Here is a 23,703-nt window from a genome sequence, read left to right as displayed (position 1 = left end):
TATTTTATCAGTGTTCTTCTCAAAAGCTTCCCTCTTTATTAAATAAATATCAAAATGTTTGTATTCTTTGATAAGAAAAAAACCCCACATGGACCTCTCCACATATGCATTATATTTTATGTACAGTATTGAACAATCTTATATTTTTGAAAATCAGATGAATAATCTGTAGCGTGGTATCTAAATTTTGAAGTAGCCTACTAATTATCCTATTTTTAAGCCTTTTAAGAGAAAACAATTGGAAACATTCTTCATTCTGCAAATATATTTGCTATGCATGTTATAGCATTACAGTAATATATCCTGTTAACATATGCATGAAGTACAAGAGGGACTTGAAAGAAAATGCTAAAATGCATCTCGCCCCCTCCCTAAAAAAAGATTTTGAGTATGTTCCCTCCTCTCCCCATACTGCTTTCAGAAAGGCACAATTTTGCATCTGCTCTTAAGAATTAAGTGTAAATCTGGGGTATCACATGGCAACATTATTCATCTGACTGTTTCAGTTCCCAGTTTCAAATCCAATGCACCGAACTTGCTATTGGAGGAATGCATTTGAATGTATCTTTACATAATGTGGGGGTGAAGCACTGGATGTTATCATAGATGCGTGGTATTACATTCTGAGTAACCCTAAAGTATGTGCTGCAATCATATTTGTTCCAACTGCCTTTTTGCAGAACAATCTCACAAACAGAAGTTGAGTGGTTGGAGACAAATTATTACTCAGATTTTAAACATTTCATATTGCCAGAGACATTCATTTGGGAAAAAAAAGACTGCTATAAAGTAGCAAAGGTTTATTCAACTTTGCTATTCATTTTAACAGACTAAGCACAGGATAATTTATACTAATGTACCTTGCTATTTAAGAAAAGAAAAAAAGGGGGGGGGTGTTCATAAATAAGCTATGTGTAAAAAAAGCCATGTTAGCTAGGTTAGTTAGCTAGCTAATAATACTAAATCTATCACAGCCTGGACAGTGTGTCAATTCTCACCCTAGGTGGCTCAGTGGCTAAGACGCTGAGCTTGTTGATCAGAAAGGTCGGTAGTTCAGCGGTTCGAATCCCTAGTATAGGTTGGACTAGATGACCTCCAAGGTCCCTTCCAACTCTGTTACTGTTAACTCCTCCTGCCCTACCAAATACAAAAGGTAGAAAATATTAGCCACTCAAGCAATTACCACGGTCATGTTCCATATTAACCTAAGTAGAGAGATGGATCCAGCTCTAGAGAAGTTATCATTATACAGGAATAAACAATACCAGGTGAAGATCAGGGGTGGGTTGCTTCCAACATTACTGTTGGTTTGCTTTGCACGCGCTTTGCGCACGTACACAGTTGCCTGTAAATTGTTCTGCGCATACGCAGAACTTTAAAAAAGGATTAAAACCATCCCATCAACGCCAGCGGCAAACGGGGAACTGGTTCAGAGACGTGGCCAGCCTGGGTCGCTGCCGGTTCTGCGATGCAGGCCAATATACCACTACTGGTTTGCCTGAATCGGTGCGAACCAGTAGCAACCCACCTCTGCTAAAGATATATGGTGCTACAGTACTAAAAAGCCAGGTTCCACCACAAAAGCGCGTAGGACAAAATCGCGCTCGACAAAAGCGCGCTGTGACGTCATCACAGCGCGACGAAAAAGATCGAAAAAATGTAAAAATAAAGCTAAAACCTTCCCCTAACCCCCCCAAACCTAACCCTAAACCTAACCCTAACCCTAACTCTTAACCTAACCCTAAACCTAACCCTAAACCTAACCGTTAAAGTAACGAAAAACGTAACGCTAACCCTTATCCTAACCCTAACGCTAACGCTAACGCTCTAAAGCTAACCCTAACCCTTAACCTAACCCTAACCCTAACCCTAACCCTAACCCTTACCTTTATGTGAATCGGCTTGCTTTAATTTAATTTTTATTTGAATTTTTCGATCTTTTTCGTCGCGCTGTGATGACGTCAAAGGCGCGATTTTGTCGATCGCGCTTTTGCCGTCCGCGCTTTTGACGGGTCACGAAAAAGCCAAAAGCCATTTTCAAATCCTTTAATGAAGACTGCCAACAATCTTCCATATTTCAGCTAACGGAGTTTCAGGAACATAATATGTTTATTTAAAAAAAAGGAAGTGTAAAAAAGATATATTCTACAGATTTCTAAATTCCTCTATTCTATATAAAAAAATTATATACTTTTTCTTATCTATTTTCCCATTACACCTTTAATTCTTCTTTCTCTTGGTTTTTTAAAGAAATGTTTCTTTTTTCCCCATTCTTTTGTATTTTATTAATACAAAATATTTTATTAAGTTTTGAAAATTCAGTAAAGTTATGTTTTAAAAAGGAAGTATGCTACAACCCAGGGAAACAGCAGACGGAAATGGTCTATTAATTTATTTAAATCATTTTATACTGCCTTTTACAGGTCAGTTCACAATGGGTCTTAAAAGCAATAAACAATTATTACAGCTTAAAAACAATAAAATAATAAAAGTTGTTGATAATATCAACAGAGCTACCCTAAGAACCATCACAGCTAAATTAAACAAAAGAGCATGCACTCAAAATAAGAATTAAAATCTCTTGTAAGTAAACATATTGTCAGCTAGTATCATTTCTTAGATGTAGAGGTTTTTCAAATGGCAAATGGTAAGAATGCTCTTTTCTTGTAGCCAATCCATGTCACCTTTCTTTCAAGAAAGAAAAAGAAAAAAATGGACTTCTAAATGTAATACAGCAGGCTAATATGGGGAAAGATTTAATTAAGATAGCAAATCTAAAATGATCCACATGAATCAGTTTAGTGAAAAGAAAATACATCAAGCGAAATGTTAGTTGGATACAGGTCCTTTCTTGATGTCCATAAAAAATTGGGGAACTGTAATTATCTCATTCCGAATTCAGACAAAGCCATTTTTCAGATTCGGTTTTCGAATTCTGAGATAAGGAAATAAAATAGAAGATATTGGAATTCTGTGCAGACTTCTTGTTGTCACTGTGAGAAAAAAATGCAGCTAGATGAAAATTATCTCTGCTTGCTGCAGAATCTTGTCCTGGGGTACTGGTGACAATGAAGCCTCCCCATATATCCTACTTTAATCACAATTGAAATATCAGTAATGAAAATTAATTAAAAATGGGAAGTTATTTTCATTTTCTTTCTATCTCCTTTTCCATCTGTAGCATGTCTTTGTAGACTGGAAGCCTGGGAACAGGAAATGCCTGTTTTTATTATTAGATAACCTGCTATGAAATGTTTTTAAAGACATTTAAATATATCAAACAAATATATTTTCTTAAATTTTCTAACCGATTCGGTTACTCACACTACTTTTGCTTAAGGTCCTGAGGAACAACGGGGTGGGGGAGGGGAGAGAATTGGATAGGCGAAAGCAAATTACTATATCTCAACTCATCTTCCTTCATCTCAGTGTCCTCATGATGTGTTGGCTGTGCCAGCTGGGAATTCTGGGAACTGCAGCTCAAAACATTTAACTCTAAGCAAGCCCTAACAACTCACAGAGTTATAAAATGGACGGTTTCCATGCAGATTTCCCTGAGCATCTGGGAAGAAGAAAAGGTTTGTGGACCTGGTGAGCAACGTGACTCCCAAAGACGGCATAAGCAAGCTTTCACTTGACCTTTTCAGTGCCTCCACCCTCTTTTCCCCAAATGAAAGATGATTATGCTGGGTAAACAGATCTGTGGTTGACTCATCAACATGCAAATTTCAGAAAGAGGTTTCCTGAGTAAAAATAAAAGAACAGGACTTTTTTTTTTTTAAAGGTCTAATTCAAAGTGATAGTGGAATTTTTTTTTCTAGTCAAAATAAAATTGTAGCAAGGACAATAGAGAAGAGAATGTGCATCCCAGCCATCAAAACATTTAACCCATAAAACACTAATTGAATTCATGATATCCATAACATTTTTAGTACACAGGCATACCTCGGAGAATATTGCTGGTTCTATTCCAGATGACTGCAATAAAGCAAATATTGCAATAAAGCGAATCACAATTTTTTAATGTTTCCCAGTTCATATAAAAATTATGTTCACTCTATACTGCAGACTATCAAATGTGTAATAACATTATTCTAAAAAACAATCTACATACCTTAATTAAAAATACCGTGTTTCCCCGAAAATAAGACAGGGCCTTATTTTCTTTTGACCTCCCAAATAAGCACTTGGTCTTATTTTCAGGGAGGTCTCATTTATTTTTGAGGTGTAGAAGGTGGCAAGTGTGGTCATCTCATGGCTGCTGCTGTGTTGCAATATTTTCAAGGGAGGCTTATTTTGAGGGGAGGGCTTATTTTAGCGCATGCGCTCAAAAGCCTGATTGGATTTATTATCAGGGGAGGTTTTATTTTGGGGAAACAGGGTACTTTGTTGCTAAACATTGCAAATCATCATCTGAATCTTCAGCCAGTTGTACTCTTTTTCTAACCTCTCCCCCTAAAAATACTTGCCAAAAGCAATAAAACAAAGCACAATAAAATAAGATAGGCCCGTGATGGCAAACCTATGGCACAGGTGCCAGAGGTGGCAGGCGGAGTCCTCTTCGTGGGCACACATGCCAGAAAATGGGATGAAAGCAGCCAAAAAACCAGGTGATTTTTGGTCATTTTCCGGGCTGTTTTCAGGCCGTTTTAGGCCGTTTTGAGGCCACTTTTGGCAGTCTGGCAGAAAACAAAAAATGGTTTGAAAATGGCCCCCAAATGGCCTGAAAACAGCCCAAAAGACAGCCCCAAAACCAGCCAAAAACACATGAATACACCTGCATTCCAGTTTGGGCACTTGGTGCCGAAAAGGTTTGCCATCTCTGAGATAGGCCTTTACATGAATGTCCTAAAGCAGTAGAATATGCAACATTTTCAGTATCAAGAGGTGTACTTGTTCTTTAAGCACTGTGCTTAAAGGAACACACTCCAAAACTTGGAGGGATTAAGACAAAAACTATAATTTAATTTGATTTCATTATAATTAAACAGTTTATAGAATTGCTCTCATATGTGGCATTTAATCATTTTCTTGTGTCATGTTACAAATTACTGTAATGAGTTTAGGAGTCCTTGGGGGCCTTTCCAAGACTTCTCCAGGCTCCATGTGACTCTGGGGCCTTAAGCTATGCACCTAAAGAAGGAATTGATAGATTACCATAAAATCAATTCCTGAATTTATAATTAACATTTTTGAGAAATAATTATGTTTAAATCCTTGTTAACAAACAGAAGCAAGAAATCAATATATATAATGCATACTGAAAAGGATTGAATTTTTCTTTATACACTTCTTAACCAGTGGAATATAGGCATATTGTCAAAACATTATTAGATCATGTTTTATTTAATGAGCCCCAGATTTTAAGTTAATTCATATATAATCCAGAAAAAACCTGCAGTAATTAATCACAATTACAAGTTTTTGCATATTGACTTAACTAGGATCATAAGGACTGTGCTCAACACAGTTTGCACAATAGTTTAATTACAATAACCATTATTATATTCCAGCAGTAAAGTAATTCAGCATTTTCTGACTTCCTATGTATATGCTAGACTTCAAGAATTCATTATGGTCTTGGAGGAGGAGCCAACATCACGACTATACGACGTGCGGTCTCGATGCTCTGAGACCGCAGCCGATACTTTTGCCGCTGGGTGGTCCAATCGGACCTAAACCGTCCCGAAGAGATGGTGAACAGGAAGAATACGTCTTGCTGACCTCAGGGACATTGCAAAGTCCCTGATCGATGCAAGAAAAGTTCTTCAAGCCGGTGACAAAAAAATCCAGCCAAGGCTGATGAAGTCGGGGCGGCTCCAAAATGAAAGGATACGGAAAGAGAAAGTGTTTCCAACTAGTGAGGAACTTTTACTGTTTTAAAAAGAGACTGCCCATAAAAAACTTAAAATTAATTTAAATTGGAGAACAGAAGAATCAAGTGGCGGAATTAAATTTGGAATGGTTTTGGACAGTGGTTATCTTACTTTTTAAATGCTATCTTCATGGATGGAATTTATGCAAGCCTTTTAAAACAAATGAAGTTTTCTTCTATTTTTTCTTTTATTATTCTCTGTAACCTATGGTCTAAAATTTTCCTCTTTCATTACTGTGGGTGTTCTTCTAACCCATTTAAAAATTGGACTCTTTTTTCTAACTTTAAATACAAAAAAGATACAAAAAGAAATAAAGAAATTTGCAACAATAACACTACTACTCGGAGGCTGGAAGGTTTGTGTATTGGAAATGGAACACTTTTTTTCTTCACTGATTGTTTTTGCTCGGCACTACAAGGTCTCACTGCTTGGTTATAGAGAGTGATAAGAAGGGAAGTATACAAATGTCCCTTTGAAGTATATCTTTAACCAGAGAAAAGTGAAAACATTTTTGTGAATTTATGTTTAATTTTATTAACCTTCCAAGCTAGAGCAGCTGTGTTTGTTAGCTGGAGAGAATGGCACAATATTAAAAACAAACAGAAACCTTAAGCTTTCAAAAGATATTTTCAGAAATACAGAAATTATCAAATACATATGAGAGGATAGAGAAGAAGCAGAAAGATTTAGAGCATATAACAGCAAAATTTGATGAAGAAGTTGAGGATGTTTATCAAATGGAAAACATGGTGGTTGAAACCCAAAAAATCGAAGTGGAAAATGAATATAAAGAGATTAAATTTGCTGATATTTATGGTGATTGGTTTGTCTCTGAAAATGGAAAGAGTGGAATACTGAAAGAGGAATTAAATGGAGGGGAAATTTATCCCAGAGGGCAAGATACAGAAGAAGAAAAAACCAAATAATCTATGGATGTAAAGAGAGAAATTTTATTATGAATAACATTGATAACACTACTGACAATCAAAGATAAGATGACTAAGGAAACAGAAGAAGGGCATCAAGATTACACGAGAGATCTTACAAGCAAGGAGTTGCTAAGAGGAGTCCATACAAAGTTGATCAAGGAGATGATTAGAGGACTGGCACCACAAATGGCAGAAGATATGAGACTGTTTTGCTATTGAAAAGATACCGATTGATAGATGGAAGAATATAATTTAAAACTAGTTAAACTTAGTGAAATTTATTGACAATAGATATAGTTTAAATAAATAATTGATAATGTTACTAATATAGACAATGTGAAGTGTTATGATGAGTATAATTGGATATGAATATTGAATGGTACCCATGTAAGGAAGATTAGGAATCCCTTTGTATTATATATAAAGATTAATAATAATAAAAAAGAACCAAGTTAGATACAGTTGAAGTTTTGATTATTAGGGGGGAAATGTTATGATACAGGATATAGTCAAATAAAGGAAGGATAAGAATAACAACGTATATATAGATATGGGTATAACATAAGGAAACTGGATGTAAATTTTGTGATTCGGAAAGGAGGATTAGATAAGTTTGTTATTAAATATTATGGATGTTTAACTAGAATAAGGCATAAGGATTTAGTGTTAGTGGAGGATTTTAGAAATAGTAATTGAAAGGCCAGTATGTGGATATGTATTAAATTTTGGTATATTCTATGATGAAGGACGCTTAAACAATTATAGTCAAATGAAAATGGAGATATGATGATGGTGACATGTATAAATTTTTGAGTTAAAATGCTTGAGTTAATATGAATTATGTTTGTTGACTGTGGAAGAGATGCACAAAAGTCTTTTTGTAACCAACTGATACACTTTCTACAGCAACTTAAGAAGGATGTTTTGTTTGTTTTAAATAAAAAATAAAAAAAAATATTAAAAAAAGAATTCATTATGGTCTTACAAACATGCTATTATTAATATCCAATCCACCACAAATGCAGGAAGCACAGTTCATACATACATATATTATTGTACTTGTAATTTAGCCCTTTAGTTAATACTCCCACTATTAGAGAAGGACAAAATAGAAATAATTTGCAAAGGTTGGTGTGTCAACCCACTTTCTTTTCAGAAAAAACTGTATTAGTTATATTTTTATCCCATCTTTCTCCAAAAAATTCAATGTGACATACATACAGTAACACCTCCTCCTTCAATTTCCTTCCATTAAAAGAAAATATTCTCCCCAGGATTTACCTCCCAGGATTACTACTGTATTGTCTAAGCAATGAATGGAAAGGAGGGGAAGGAGAAAAAGATGGGAAGAATAACAGTTCCACAGAATAAGAATTCCCAAATTACAGGTTTTGTGAAAAGAAAACAGTATATTGGAAATCTTTTTATTTGATGCTACCATAGAGTATATCCATTCAGTTCATGAAGGCAAGTATCACAACATAGCACCAAACTTGGGAGATAAGAAACTTGATATTAAAATAAGTGGTTGGGTTTTTTCCCCCTTAGATAAACACTTTTCCTTAAAAATCTATGATTTCTTCAATTGCTCCTTAACCTTATTTAGCCTGGAGGTAAATTTAAAGTTAGTCCTTTTCCTTAAAAAAACATTCATAGGATGGATATAGACTGAAACTACATTTTTATCGCTTCAATCAGTTGTACATGTTGGAGAAGAAGAAAAAAATCCACAGGACTTAACAAATGATTCTCTAAATAAATGCAAATCAGAAATCACTTCCCAGATATGAAGGCCAAGATGTCATTCTCAAAAAATGCATGAGTCCCACCCAGGGGACTCAACCAGATATTGATAGAATACAATAACCCCACTTTTTTAGAGAAAGGTAAAACTGTCATATATTCATTTGCAATTGATCTCCTACAGTCAAAGATGCTGCAGTTGTTTTTGCCACAGTCCACATGCAAGTAAAACTACACTGCTAATTTCATGAAAGAACTGGCCTTATTTTAGAGCATAATTAAGTGCAAGACAATAGCTTTAAACAAGGTTGGCTGAAAGGAGCCAGCCTTGTTTACTTTTTATATAATATAGCTTTTAAAAAAAGATTTAATATGCACATTCAACAAATATGTTTTAATTATATGTAGCAGATGGAGAGGATTGTACTGTGCTATTTTTATTAGCATACAGGATATGGCATAGTCAGTCACAGACTGTCTCTTTTTAATCCTATCTCTTTAGTTTTTAAAAGCTGCCCTACAAATTGAATTTATTCTGAACATTTGGGGTATGTTCAAAGACACATTTAAGCATTCAAGTTACACTGTGCAACGTATTATCTGTTCCATTGAAAATTTTATGTTTTGGAAATCATTTACAAGTGATAATGCAAATAAGCAAACAAAAATCTAAAGTAGCAATTTAACCTAACTATAGATCAAATACAAGACATTTAAATAATTTCATCACTTCTTAAATTAAAGACTCTCGGCCTGATTAACAAGCAAATAAACATGAAGAGTATTTGAACAAGTTATTATGATATAAATACTTGGAAAACTTGCAATGATTAAGTATTTTAAACACCTCGGGAGTCATCTTCTGTGAGGGTAGCGAGGAAATAGGGACCCAAATATATGTTCTCTAAAAATCAAGAAAGTTTCTTGCTTTAGAACTACTATTGTTATTCATATGCAATTTCAGTCCACAGATGAAGACTTATTCAACTAATCAGTTTAATCATTTATTTGAGAAATGTATGAAGTGGTAATTCTAGGTTTGCAAATTCATTTGGTTTGTATAAAACTACTTATAACTTTGAATAGAAAACAAAACAGTTTTTGCTCACTCTTGGTCAAAATGATCCTTCCAGATGTGTTGGATCACAATTTATTGTTTTCAGCTATCTTGAGTAAGTCCATTCCATCTTAGCAACATAATGCCACTCCCAATAAAAAAATATTTAAGACAAGTAAGAAATCTTTCCTTCTAAGACAAGCCTGGCTTGGTTCAACAGCACAACTGGATCATGTGCTGATTTCTGAACTATTAAGCTAGAACAATGCTTTTCATTCTTGCACATCAAAGGCAGCCTTTGTGATCCTCAATACACTCATTTGCTGTCCAGGATGATGCTGCCAGTACTGCAATGAAGAGGAAGCAAGCAAAGAAACAGGACCACATCCCCACCCCCACACAACTGAGCAAGAATTCTCTGAGGGATTATGAAGCAACAGAAGGAAAGTATAGACCAGTGATGGCTAACCGTTTCCGGATCGAGTGCCCAAAGTCCGTGTGTGTGCATGCAAATACGCACATGTGCACCTGAACTCCCAAAATTCAATGTGCATGCCCCCTGTGCATATGCAACAGAGACCCGAAGACCAGCTGGCTGGTGAAAGGCGTGCATGAATGCTCAGCGGAGCAGAGCTGGGGCAAAGCTTGCATGCCCACCGAGAGAGGGCGCTGCATGCCATAGGTTCTCCATCACGGGTATAGACTCTCCCATACTGCTTGAAAAGAATTTTCCCTTTCCCCAAATCAAATTTGGAATATAATGTCTTCCTAGGCTTCAGCAAAATCCTGATTGTAGCTAACAGCTGCCACTAGTGCAGGTGCTACAGGGTTAACTGTCTTGACCCTAATAACAGGGAGCTCCCAGGAGGGAAGCAGGCAAGTTCTCATTAATGGCTTCCCTTTTTAAATGAACTTCCCCTGAGAGCAAGCAAGGCTGAGTGTCACGGTGGAGGCTAATGAATAAATTCTATAGAAGGTGCTGTGCTCTACAAAGGAATTCAACAGTGTTCTCCTCTCTTCCCAGGGAGGCATCTGCAGGGATTTTCCCCCATAGGAATCATTCTGACAATGACCTGACTCTATTAAATGAAGAAGGAACAAAGAAAGGTGTGATTAGCTATGAATACTTGAAAGGAAACAATGTTTAATGACTTGAAATTATGTAATGTAATGCATATGATCTGTGTCTGTGTCTGTGTCTGTGTGTGTGTGTGTGTGTGTGTGTGCGCGCGTCTTATCTCATAGCCAAACTGGTGAGGTAAAAACACTGCTTACCAGAATACTGTGTTGTTGAAGACAATAACAACATCGCTTTTGATATTAAAATAAAACCTACAGTAAAGATCCATATAGCCAAAAAGATCATTCTCCCTCTAGTGTTTAAAATTCAGCATTACACCTCCCAACAATATTTCTCAAGGCCCAAATAAGACATCTCATTAGAGCTCTGTAGTATTGATTTTATTTTCTGTTCTACACACTGATGAAATTGCAACTCAAGCTTTACTTTTCCCCAGCAGCTTTGTAATACAATAAAAACGTGGGGCACAGAACTAAAACAACCAGTATCATATAATCCAAATATTATTAAAACGGGGCTGCAGTTGAATTGCTACTGTCAGAAAACACAGAATTATGTTATCAGAGAAAAGGTGATTTAGAGGGTTTTACGATTTACAGCATTAAAAAAACAACAACAATGAGATGCAGAAGAAATAATACTTCCTTGTGCCCATTTCCTGGCATAAACACTTCTATCCTGAATCTTGTCTGGAAAGCAGATCGGAACAGATCTAAAGCACTGGTTTCCTTCAAGGCTGCCAGAAGATGAGATACTACAGTAATTCTTTTTCCGTCATCTTGCTCAAGAAATGAATATTTGATATAGATATCTTCACCACACATCTTTTTTTTCCCAGTACAGATTTTACCACTGGATTTTAAAACAGCAAGACTTGCGGTTTTATGAGCCAAGCAAGTTTTTAAAAATATACCCTGCATATTTTATAGAAACTGAAAGATATCTAAAGCAATATATCCACATCATGTCTAATCTGCATCCATTCTTTAGCTTTATTGCACAATGGCATATTCAAATAAATGTGATTTTACCTACAAAATGCAATGTACACTGGTTGTAGTAGACTTTCTAAGATTCAGTCCATATATTACCTGAACATCTATGTAAGATCATCGTTAGCCTTGGTTAATAGCATCCTGCTGATACTAGGATAGCAAAAAAAGAGCATAGAGTTGCTACTGTCCTATCCACAGAAAAATGTATTTTAATAATATTACACCATTGTTTGGTTTCTCTTATCACAAAATTTCTATCATTCGTTCCCTAGAAAATGACCCAGCTGTTTTACTACCAACTGTCTCCGAAATGCTAGGGAATGAATGTGATTCCATAATGGGTTGAAAAATGTTTGGATTTATTTATTTATTCATCACATCTCTACCCCGACATCTCACCTAAGTGACCCTGGGTTGACAACAAAATTCTCATAATATAAAACATAAATCAGAACAAAGTTAAAATGAAAAAGATTACAATAAAGATATTAAAATATCTTTTGATATCTATTAAAAGATATTAAAGTTAAAGAGTGAGAAATTTAAAATGTCGGAGAAAACATCTGCCATGGCACCAGCCATCACCAGGGTTTTGTAGCACTCTCCAAGCTCCCATGCCAATTGGCAGAACCAGGTCTTCATACTCTTTCTGAAGGCTGGAAGGGTGGTGGAACTGCTTCACCTTTGAGAGTAGGTTGCTCCAAAGGACACATCTTGCAGTGGCAGAGAAGGCTCTCTACCTGGACTCTGCCAGTCAAAATTCTATAACTGATGGGGGATGCATAACAAACCCTCCCTGCCTGACCTGGTGGAATGGGTTGATATAATTGGGATGAGACAGTCCATCAGGTAAACTGGTCCCATGCAATAAAGGGCTTTAAAGGTGATAACCAAGACCTTGAATTGGCCCGGAAGCAAACTGACACCCAATGCAGCTTGAATAGCAGAGGTGTTATATGTGCAACCCTAAGGGAACCCAAAACTGCGCAAGCCAATACATTCTACATTATAACAGCCGAGGTGGCACAGTGGTTTAGAGTGCAGTACTGCAGGCTACTTCAGCTGACTCCTAGCTGCAGTTCGGCAGTTCAAATCTCATCGGCTCAAGGTTGACTCAGCCTTCCATCCTTCCAAGGTGGGTAAAATAAGGAGCCAGATTTGGGGGGCAACATGCTGACTCTGTAAACCGCTTAGAGAGCGCTGTAAAAGCACATGAAGTGGTATATAAGTCTAAGCGCTAGTGCTATTCTGAACCAATTACAGTGTTTAATATTCTTCAAGTGTGGCCCATGCATGTGTAGAGTCCATTGCAATAATCCATATGGGGGATGGCCAGGGTATGAGAGACTGAGCTAGGAAACAGTGTAACTGCAGTAAAAGGCGAAGATGAGCAAAGACCCTCCTTGCCACAAGTGCTACCTATTGTTTGAGCAGGAATTGTGAATCCAGGAGGAGCCCCAGATGAGCCACAGATCTGTCTCAGGGAGTGCAACGTTATCCAGGACCAAAAGTGGTAAACCCCAGATAGAGAGGATCCCCCTACTCAAAGCTACTCTTATCTAGATGGAAAACAACAGGTTCAGTTGAAGCCTATTGTTTGCTGTTCTGACCCCCTCCTCTGTCCAGTAACGAATGCCGAGACAAGCTTAACTGGAATGTATTTTAATAGCAAGACACTAAAACCTTGGTGGCTGAAAGCCAAGCAGAACAAACAGATAAGGACCTTGGCAGCAACTCAGACAAACTCAGGCAGCAATAAACACAGATAAGGCTTGGCAGCAATCCAGTCTGCCAAGCTCCCAGCACTGTCCTCCGACATTCAATCCTGCGTTGACTTCTGCAAAGAGGACCGTGTGCACAAGTAGCTTTTTATAGTCTGGAGAGGAGCCTAATGACCACCAGCTGAGTACAATCACCTCCTGTAATTGCATGGCGTGCATCCAGGAACAACTCACTACTGGCCTCCGGCTCACTCTCCCTTGTCTCCTCCCCACTGGTCCAAGGCTCAGGTGCCTCCTAGTGGCCAACCAGCCTCTCTGCGCCCTGCTCGGAGTTGGAACCCTGTCCAGGGTCCTTCACCTCCTCCAGAGCCGACTCAGAGGGCCCCTCGCTGTCGGAGTCTGGTGGCAGCTCCAATGGCACCTGCTGGGCTACAACAGTTTGCCATCTAGACTCCCATCGTCTCCCTGTGGCACTCTTTGAACTTCCACTGACCGGCAAGTCAATAGAAGGTTGAGATGGAGGGAATGAAGCAATCCAGTCAATATGTTTCATTGACTATGTGAAGTCCTGAATCATGATCATTATGGTTTAAGTCAAACCATAGCCATTTTTCAGCATCCTTAGCAGGGCATCATGAAAAACTTGCTCATCACAAGATACTATACCTCTCTGTCCTCCTCTAAGTCACTCCAAGAAACATCAACTTGAATGTAAGAAAAAAGTCCTAAATAATAAAGCTCACTGTTTCAGTAAAGCCAACATAAAACTTAATGACTATTAATTAACTTAATGAGGGGTGCTTTCTGAGCTTGGTTATTTTCTTGCAGATGTTTCATTACCCAAACTAGCTAACATCAAGCTCAGAGAGCACCAAGAAGCCCCCATTTCAACCCTGAACTACTATTCTCCTTTACTGATTAAAGAACTTAATGAACAATATTGAGTTAAACATTAACCAAATGGATTAAGCATCTTCCAATAAAATATCCTTAACAATCAATTAATCATGAATGCAAACATAATTCCACATTTTTTTTAAAAAATGTACATACATAAGCACACAAACTTAAAATCCACACGTTTTAACTCTGGCAGCGAATACTGTGGTGTGACCCAAAAGCCAACAAGACAAGCAGAATCCATAAAGCGTCTTTGTATCCAAGCCCCCAATTAGTGCAGGTTCTAGAGGGGTGCAGAGCTTTGTTCAGCAGTAGTTGGAACTACAGATAGCAGCATTATAAAGCTTGGGCAAGCTAGTAAAAATACCACATACTTATATATTGCTGGCCTGTGCTTTATCCTGTGGACTCCCCAATGACCAGGTTGGCTGCCCTGAGGACAAGACAGGGCATCCCTGTGAGACAGGTGGAGTCTGGGAATACAAAGAGATGAGTCAGCATAGCCAAGTTATATCCCTTATTATGACACACTGTTTTCTTTCTTTCAGCACATGCATATATATACACACAAACAAAATACAGAAGGAGTACAAATCAGCAGACAATCCCCTTTTTCTGTTCTGAATTAAGACTAGTTGTTCCCTACTCCAAATACTCCCAAATAAGCACTCCTAAACGAGAGGTGACCAACACCAGAAACAGTAGGACTACAACTTCAATTGCTAATTTTCTGAAGTGTTAAAAGAGGCCATCTGCTAACATAACATACGGTCTTTTAATTTCGTTGCACTGAGAGTTCAGGATGAGAAAGGGAGCAGGAAGGCCCATCTGGTGCATTATCCTGGGATGTCAGAGGCCATCTGGTACATTATCTTGTGAGGCTAGGCCCTTGGGGAGTGAGGAGCTACATGTGGCTGGGGGCTGCCAACTTTTTATTTTACCAAATAAAACTTCATTTGAAATTAGTTCAGATATTCAAAGGATATGAAGAGCCTCCAAGTGGACTAAAGGCAAAGAAGAGCAGAATGGTTAAGGAAAACAAAGGGAAAACGTGGTTCATAGCTAGTTCTGTCTCACCTACTGTTGACTTCAGTCCCATACACTAGTGGTCCACAACCTTTATGGCATGGAGGCCTGGCTTGGGGGGGGGGGATTGGGCTGCGTGAGTGGTGGGCCAGTACACATGCGTGTGTAGCTACACTCAAGCGAGTGGTGGGCTGGCACGCATTTGTGTGCACCAGCCTGCGACTCTTGTGAGTGGAGTTGCACATGCACATGCATGCTAGCCCACCGCTCGTGGAATGCAGTTTCAGGACACAAGGGTTGGGGATTCCTGCCATACATAGCTCCAATGGATTATTCCCACAAAGATATATGGCTGATATAAAAAGATTCCTCCTCCCTACTTCATTTAGTCTAGGGATCTGCAACCTTAAACACTCAAAGAGCCATTTGGACTCATTTCCCACAGAAAAGAAAACACCGGGAGCCACAAAACCTGAGTGGGTGGCTGTTGTTGCGAGAGGAGAAGGAGGGGGAGAAGGAGTGTCACCCGAAGGGAAGCCTCCACCGCAGCTCGCGCTCATTCCTCAGCCAGCCCGGATTTCTAAAAAGTTGCCAAGAAGAAAGAGAAGGAATAGCGAAGAACCCCAAGGAGAGCTCGCCGGGTTGGACCAGCGTCGGCTTTCCGAGAGAGAGAAAGGAGAGACACAGAGAGAGAGACACAGAGATTGAGAGTGAAGCTCCAGCAAGAGTGAGGCTCCGGAGAATCAGCTCCGGCTGCTTCTCCATCCCCTGCCATAGCCCTTACCTTCTCAGGCCAGGCAAGGAGTGACTGGGAGGTGAGGGTGAGGGGCGGTGCCAGCCAGTGGTGGGATTACCCAACGGGGGGGGGGAGCACAGCAGAGGGGCCCCATGTTGCAGACACCCGATCCAGTCAATGCTTTATTTTATAGTGGCCAACCATGACACCTCTGAACCCACAACACTGATAATCTTATCCTGCTTGAATTTTAAAAATATGTATGCACTCTTAAGAAATGCTGCCTTTTATCTATATCAGTGTTTTATTTTTGCTACATGACCATATAGGCAAGACTCTAATGGAAGTATTCATAGCAAAACACTAATAAATATCCCAAATACTATGCAATTGAATAGGATTGGTTTCAAATTTATCTGTAGTAGGATTACAAATTACCCATCACAAATCTGGGATTGAAGAAAACTTTTGATTAATTAATCATTCCTGAACATTTTATTCTCAATGATGTACTGAAACTTGTATTTTCAAAAAGTGGACAGAAAGTACTTAATGAGAAATCATATCTTCTCCTGCTACACAAAGAATATTTTCTTCTTCTAAGCTGTTATCTGATGAACTCAGTGCATCGTATTTAAAGACTACATTTTGGCTCCATATCTATTGCCATGACACAATAACTATAACTTGAACAATGAATCCACTATGATCAATTAATATCCTAATTTAGCTGCTGAAATGGCCCATAAAGAACTGTAATGTTTTCCCTTTGGGGGAAAGAATTCCAGCTGCTTTCTTATAAATCCAAATACAATGCAAAAGGAAGTAGCAGTTAAATAATAAAGTCAGTAGGAAGAAATGGAAAACGCTTTTCTCGCCACCAGGTGGAAGCAGTTCCCCGCTGAACCGATGTTGCTGAAAAAGTAACATCTACCAGCGGCTCTGTTGATACATTGGAAACCTCTTTTAACCTGGGCATGTGACCCAGATAGCTCAGAAAAGACCCCACAGAGGAATCAGGTAGCCACTCTAATAGGAGATGGTAAACTCCCCCCACACACACACACACACTCTGATCATTACACCAGCTCCAACTTCTGCTGGTTATCATCCGTGGCATTGATATTGATTTGTACTGTAATTCAAATACACTGGAACAAGCTCTCAGGCCTCCCACTGTATGAAGTGACCCTGAAGCATTGCCTAACCAGAGCTTGTGCAAACAAAACAAAACTAGTGAGATTGCTTTTGATCAACACAAAAAAGTTCCATCTCTAACATACATAGAATTCTAGTTAAGACAACAGATTTTAATCCCAATGTTGCACTACAACTTCAATTTGACTGAACTATTTTAACCAAAGCCAGGTGAAGACTAATAATTTAATAAAAGTCTCTATGTCATAACTATGTCACATCCTCAAAGGGGAGGAATATCATCTACCCTGTTCCCCCCCCCGCAAAATAAGACCTCCCCGGATAAGCCCAATCGGACTTTTGAGTGCATGTGCTAAAATAAGCCCTCTCTGAAAATATTGTAACACAGCAGCGCCATGAGGTGACCATTCTCACCACCTGCTACACTTCAAAAATAATAAGACCTCTCTGAAAATAAGGCCAAGCTCTTATTTTGAGGGGGGGTGTCAAAAGAAAATAAGACCCTGTCTTATTTTTGGGAAAACATGGTATTTACCCATGTAGAGAGTAAGAAAAGTGTCAGTGGCAAAAATGTGCAAGAATCATTACCACGACAGAGAGCTAAAGCATTTTTTTTAGCCCTGAGAATCAAGATAAAATTAGGAGGCAGCTCAGGCAGGGACCTTCCCAATTCAGTGGAATATGAGAAAGAAGGGAGGTAAATGTGCAATCTGACTTTTCAAAATTCTCTTATAAGCAAATTCAATAAAGTATAATTCTGCTGTTCCCATGGAGTTGATTTTCTGGTCTGATCTACCTAGTGGGGAGCTGACAGTTCATGAGTTCTTAAGAATAATTTTCATCTAGAGATTAAAAGGCAACCTTTGCAAATTAAGGACTGGCCTTATAGATAAGAGAAGGAAATATACTTTTTGCAAAATGTTGGGACTTACTAGCATCAAGTTGGCCAGTCATCAGTGGAAGAACCAGCTCTAAGGGACTTTATTGGTCTCTCCTAAATTCGCTGGATACTCTTGGTTGCCTAAAGGGAGACTGTTATGGCACTCACAGTTTTGAGTTAGCCATGCATAATGGATGCTACCAAAGCACTTTTCATAGAAAGTGGCATCAGATGGTAAACTCTTTTAGCTACCATCCTTATTTATGGCCCTTGCAGATGGTCTAACATTATGTGGTAAATCCTACATTTTTCTGCTGATTATCTATGGTTATTGTCATTGTTATAAGATCCATAAGACCTTTGCATACAATCTGCATTACTGAATGCAACAATATATACTGTACCCACTTCTGTGATATTATGCTAGCACTGCCATGTCTCCCTATGGTAAGTGAACATTTTATCAAAAAGATTGCCTACCAAGGGGAGACTTATGTTTACTGTCATCTGCTCATTACCTCTGCAAAGAATCATCTCAAAATCCAATTAGCCAATTTTTAAAGATATTCAATTTCATGAATAAAGACGAATTGAATATATATTCAATTTTCCTGAAAAACAAGTCCTGGGCTGAGCATTTCTCCATGGAGGCACCATCTGAGCCAAGGTGGCGCAGTGGTTAAAAGCAGCACTGCAGGCTACTGCTAGATCAGCAGGTCAGCGGTTCAAATCTCACCGGCTCAGGGTTGACTCAGCCTTCCATCCTTCCGAGGTGGGTAAAATGAGGACCCAGATTGTTGGGGGCAATATGCTGACTCTCTGTAAACCGCTTAGAGAGGCCTGAAAGGCCTATGAAGCGGTATATAAGTCTACTGCTATTGCTATTGCACTGAAAGTAAACAGCTGGAACTCCCCCACGTCCTGTTTGGCCTTCCAAGTTGATGCAGGAGGCCATAATGCAATGCCCATAATGCAATGCCTGTGTGAATCTCCCTATGTACCCTGCCCCCACATATGCATGCACGACCTTCTTGTGCACCCCCCCCTCGTGCATGCACCTCCCCTTGCCCATTTTTGGCTTCTAGGTTGGTGTAGGCAGCTTTCCAGGCCCAAAACGGGGCATGGGGGCTCCTGCGCTCCGTTTCCTGGAAAGCCTCCTGCACCAACCTGGAAGCCAAAAATGGGTGAGGGACATGCACCAGGGGGGCAGGGGAGTGCAGAGGGTCACATATGCATGTGCAGGGGAAGGGCTTGCAGGGGGAGTCAGGGCACACTTGGGTCACACATGCATTCACACTTTCAGCACATGATGACAAAAAGGTTAGCCATATTATTACATATTATTACTCTAGAGGTAATAATAAAGGAGAGTATCTGTAGCTCAGGGTTGACATGGGGTGCTCTCTGAGCTTGCTTGTTTTACTGCAGACATTTCAATACCCAAAGTAGGTAACATCAGCAGAGGTAATCCTCCAGATGTAATCCTTGTTTAAAGGCCAGTCACTTGGCAACAATTGGAACTTATGAAGGCTGGCTGAGGAACTCTGGGAGTTGAAGTCCACAGGTCTTAAAGTTGCCAAGGTTGGAGACCACTGATCTAGATTCTAGAAAGTGTGCAGAGGGGAAGAACAAAGATGATCAGGGAGCCGGAGGTTATAACATATGAAAAATGGTGGCAGGAACTGGGTATGTCTAGTCTGATGAAGAAAAGGACTAAGGGTGACATGAAAGAAATCTTCCAATATTTGAGGGACTGTCACAGTGGGGCGGGGTGTGTGTCAATGTATTCTCCAAAGCACTGGAGGGCAGGACAAAGAGAAATAGATGGCTTGCCTCCAGAAGTTGTGGATGCTCCATCACTGGAGGTTTTTAAGAAGAGACTGAACAGTCATTTTTCTGTAATGATGTAGGGTTTCTTGCTTGAGCACAGGGTAGACTAGAAGATCTCCAAGCTTCCTTCTGACTCTGTTATTCTGCATTCATGGCCATTTGCAGAGTCCTGCCATCACATGACTTCACAATTTGCAACTTTTCTTGCCAGAAAACAGCATTTACTTCCTGTTTCCATTTTTTAAAAATGGCTGTTGCAAACAATGGGCTCATTTAATGTGGCATTTGCTTAACAACCAGGTGTTTGTTTAACAATTGACACAAAAGTATATTGTCAAATTAGGGTAGTCATGTGGTGACTCACTTAACGACTGGCATGATTTAGAACAGTAATTCCAGGCTAAATTACAGTCATAAGTCTGGGGCTACATGTACTTTGAGTTCTTGAACAAAGCTGGGATACACAGCTAATTAAAAAAAAACCTTAGAAACAATTGTACAATTTTATAGCCTTCAATTAAACAAACCATTTAACTTTCTACTAGACATATATTAAAATCTGCATTTATGTAAAGTCAGAATTGCTACAAATTTTAATATAAACATCGATCCATTATACTATACATTAATTTATTCTGTTTTTTTTTAAAAAAATAGACTCCTATAATTCTACCAATAATTCATTACTAGTACTTTTCATAAGAATTCTTGTGCAAATTCACATTAGACTAATTTTTGGTTAAAAAAAAAAATCTATGTAGGCTGTGTACCCTTGATAGCTGCAGCTACTTGATGATAGTACTTACAGATTTTTCAGGGGGGGGGGAAGGGCATGTGAAATTATTGTTCCTCTAATTCAGGGGTGGGGACCCATGGCTCTTTTATGACTTGTGGACTTCAAATGGCTCAGGAATTCTGGGAGTTGAAATCCACAAGTCATAAAGGGCCATGGTTTCCCACCTCTACCCTAGTGGTGGAAAAGCAGCATTTCATTCCCATGAGTCATCAAGGACAGTTGATTTTTTTTTGGGGGGGGGGTGTTTCCGAAAGTTTTATAGCCTCTTTCAAAGTTTACCTCTTTCTGGAATGTGATCACAGGGAGCCGATTCACGACAGCTGAGATATACACTCAACTGGTGGCAGCAGCTTTTCTCTGGGAAAGACTCAATTATATTCCACCTGTTTTTCCAGGACAACTGCGAATAACGTAGGTCCACAATAGATTTTGGATTGGAAAACACCGAGTATGTAGAAGACTATGTCAGCAGTAAAAATTTAATGACAAAACGTAAATCAATAGCCCATACGTTTATTCATACGGATGTACATTAAATAAAGAGATGTTTCTTATTCATATTTCATCTTATTTCCAAATAAATTGGAATCTTGAAACAAAACATGAACAAGGTGAAGGAGATGAGTACAGAATTGAGTCGTTCAGAGTACTAAACTCCAGTACTGTAGTTTTAAATCTGTTTCACGTTATGTCTGATTTTTGATGATTCACCAGACACTGTCTGTTTTATTTTGCAGCATATGGACTAGGACCACTACTGTAAAATGAAAGCTGACATCTTCAGCAGATGCATTCATTCTGAATCATTTTACAGGTAGACAGCTCCAATTTTGTACACATAGATATACAAAGCCTGCAATGTATCTCCTGTCTTTGGAATTAATCCAACAACATTAAAATTAAATTGCACCTAAAAGGAATGCATTCATCTTCCTTACTTTAACTGCACTACAGAACATTTTGCAACTAGAAATCCCTGAATAAGTTATTTGCTGAATAAAATAAAGTAAACCAGACTTTTCTTTATATATCATACACCTATGCAAATTGAGTCTCAAATATTCATCACAATATGAAATTAAATAGGAAAAACTTGAGCTACATGTTTCTTGATAGCATGTTCTTAAAGAAAAAAAACTGTATAAGAAGAAATAATGAAAATCGCATGTGTGGAAGAAAACTGAATGGCTCTCACTTGCTTTAAATAAAATTATGAAAAGCAATTACATTACCGAAACTTGTACAATCAATCAAAAGATACAAAAAAAAAATGCAAAATAACCCATGGCAAAATAAAAATACATTCAAATTGCATATGTTTTCCCTTTCAGCAAGTGCAGTCCTTGACTTACACAGTCCATTTAGTGTCTTGTTTCTAGTTACGACACTGAAAATAATGACTTATGACAATTTTTCTGTCACAGCATCCCCATGGTCACATGACCAAAATTCAGATGCCTGTCTCATATTTATGGCAGTTGCCATGTCCAGAGGCCATGTGATCACCAATTGTGCCCTTCTGACAAGTAAAGTCAATGTGGAAGCCAGATTACTTAGCAACCGTGTTACTAACTTAACAACTGCAGTGATTCACATAACAACGGTGGCAAGACAGGTGGTAAAATGGGGACAAACTCGTGTAACAAATGTCTCGCTTAGCAACAGAAATTTTGGGCTCAGTTGTGGTTGTAAGTTGAGGACTATCTGAAAATGGAAGTCAGATGTCTGATATATCCTCTTTGGCTAAAATACTTACCAATGACAGGCAGGCACACACACACTATTTGAAGCTCTGAACAATCTCACTGGAAGAAATTCTGTGGGGAAAGGGAGGGGGCTCTCTGGACTTGCACTCTTTGTGCTCTGGAAACGACTTCAGCATATCATTTATCAGACTGTACTCAAGTCATGTTTGTGGCCATATTTATATGATGACTAAAGTTTGCCATTAGCTGGCACTGCCAGGAATAGCTTTAGAAGAAGTGCATTTACAGCTCATCAGTGACCATTAGCAATGGCAGCAGATAGTCCGCAGGGCATATAGAAAGGATTTTAAAAAGTCTGCAGCAAGAGAGTGCAGATATGAATACAAACACAGTCAGTTTTAAAACTGGAATGCCTGATTATATGTGAATTTAACACGGTCTTTGATCCTGATGATTGCTTTAGTTACTTTGGATGAACCAGAAATTTGCCCCTACTGTTTAGGAAAAGAAGCTCCTAAAGGATGTCGCAATGAAAGCCATTCAATAAACAGGAAGGATCCCTCAAAATAGATGCAGAATGTGGTTTTTAAAAAGATATTCCGCACCCGAAAATAAGGTATCTGTTCCAGAGAAACTGGATAGTAAAATCACTGGAAATAGCATGTTCTGCACGGTGATATTTCCCAGATCAGCCAGAAAATATTGATGATAAATAGGGAAAAAATAATAATTACCTATTAAGTAATTGTAGGCACATTAGAAAGACTCACCAAACTATATTAACAACAGGTGGTACTAATAGACTACATAATCAGCCTCTGCCTTTTACAGAAAGTGTCAAACAGTACTGTCCCAACAGATTAATGAGCAGCAATTAGTGGATTTCCTTGAAATTTCTAAAGGCAAGTTTTGACAGAGTAGAACAGCAAGTCAGAACCTTTAAATCTAAACCTTTAAATTGCTCCAGCAATATTGGCACAACCTTCCTGTCTGGAAAATACCCAATGACACAAAAAGCCTTCTCTAGTGATTGTGATACCACAGCAGACAGACCCAGGCACTCTTTATAGTGACCTAACAGCTAATGCATTTGTTGTTACAAGGGTCTGACAGGCAGGTTGCAATGAAATTATCGTCCGATGATGATTGTTATAATTATGAACATCCAGGCCATATAATGATCTTAGGCAGTTCACAACAACTGCTAAAAAACGAGAATAGAACCACCACCCTTCCCATTAGGCGCCAGATCAACCAGACTATTAAGCT

General features: G+C 38.6%; 1 protein-coding gene across 7 annotated transcripts in view; it reads right to left on the bottom strand.

Annotated features, from left to right (window-relative positions):
• The window catches only part of DGKZ (diacylglycerol kinase zeta), a 151,836-nt gene that overhangs the window by 63,787 nt on the left and 64,346 nt on the right, over positions 1-23,703 (bottom strand). For 3 of the 7 annotated variants that reach the window (XM_087720182.1, XM_087720213.1, XM_087720186.1), the window contains exon 2: positions 14,677-14,775. The exons of the other annotated variants lie outside the window; for them this stretch is intronic. In XM_087720182.1, the coding sequence (XP_087576308.1) occupies positions 14,677-14,775 (99 nt within the window). The remainder of the gene's footprint in view (positions 1-14,676; positions 14,776-23,703) is intronic. 7 annotated transcript variants of the gene reach the window in all.

This window comes from Thamnophis sirtalis, unplaced genomic scaffold, assembly GCF_051295495.1.
Source record: "Thamnophis sirtalis isolate CommonGarterSnake01/CBP01778 unplaced genomic scaffold, rThaSir2_p1.2 scaffold_1, whole genome shotgun sequence".
NCBI classification, from domain to species: domain Eukaryota; kingdom Metazoa; phylum Chordata; class Lepidosauria; order Squamata; family Natricidae; genus Thamnophis; species Thamnophis sirtalis.
This window is presented reverse-complemented; position numbering and strand designations above follow the sequence as displayed.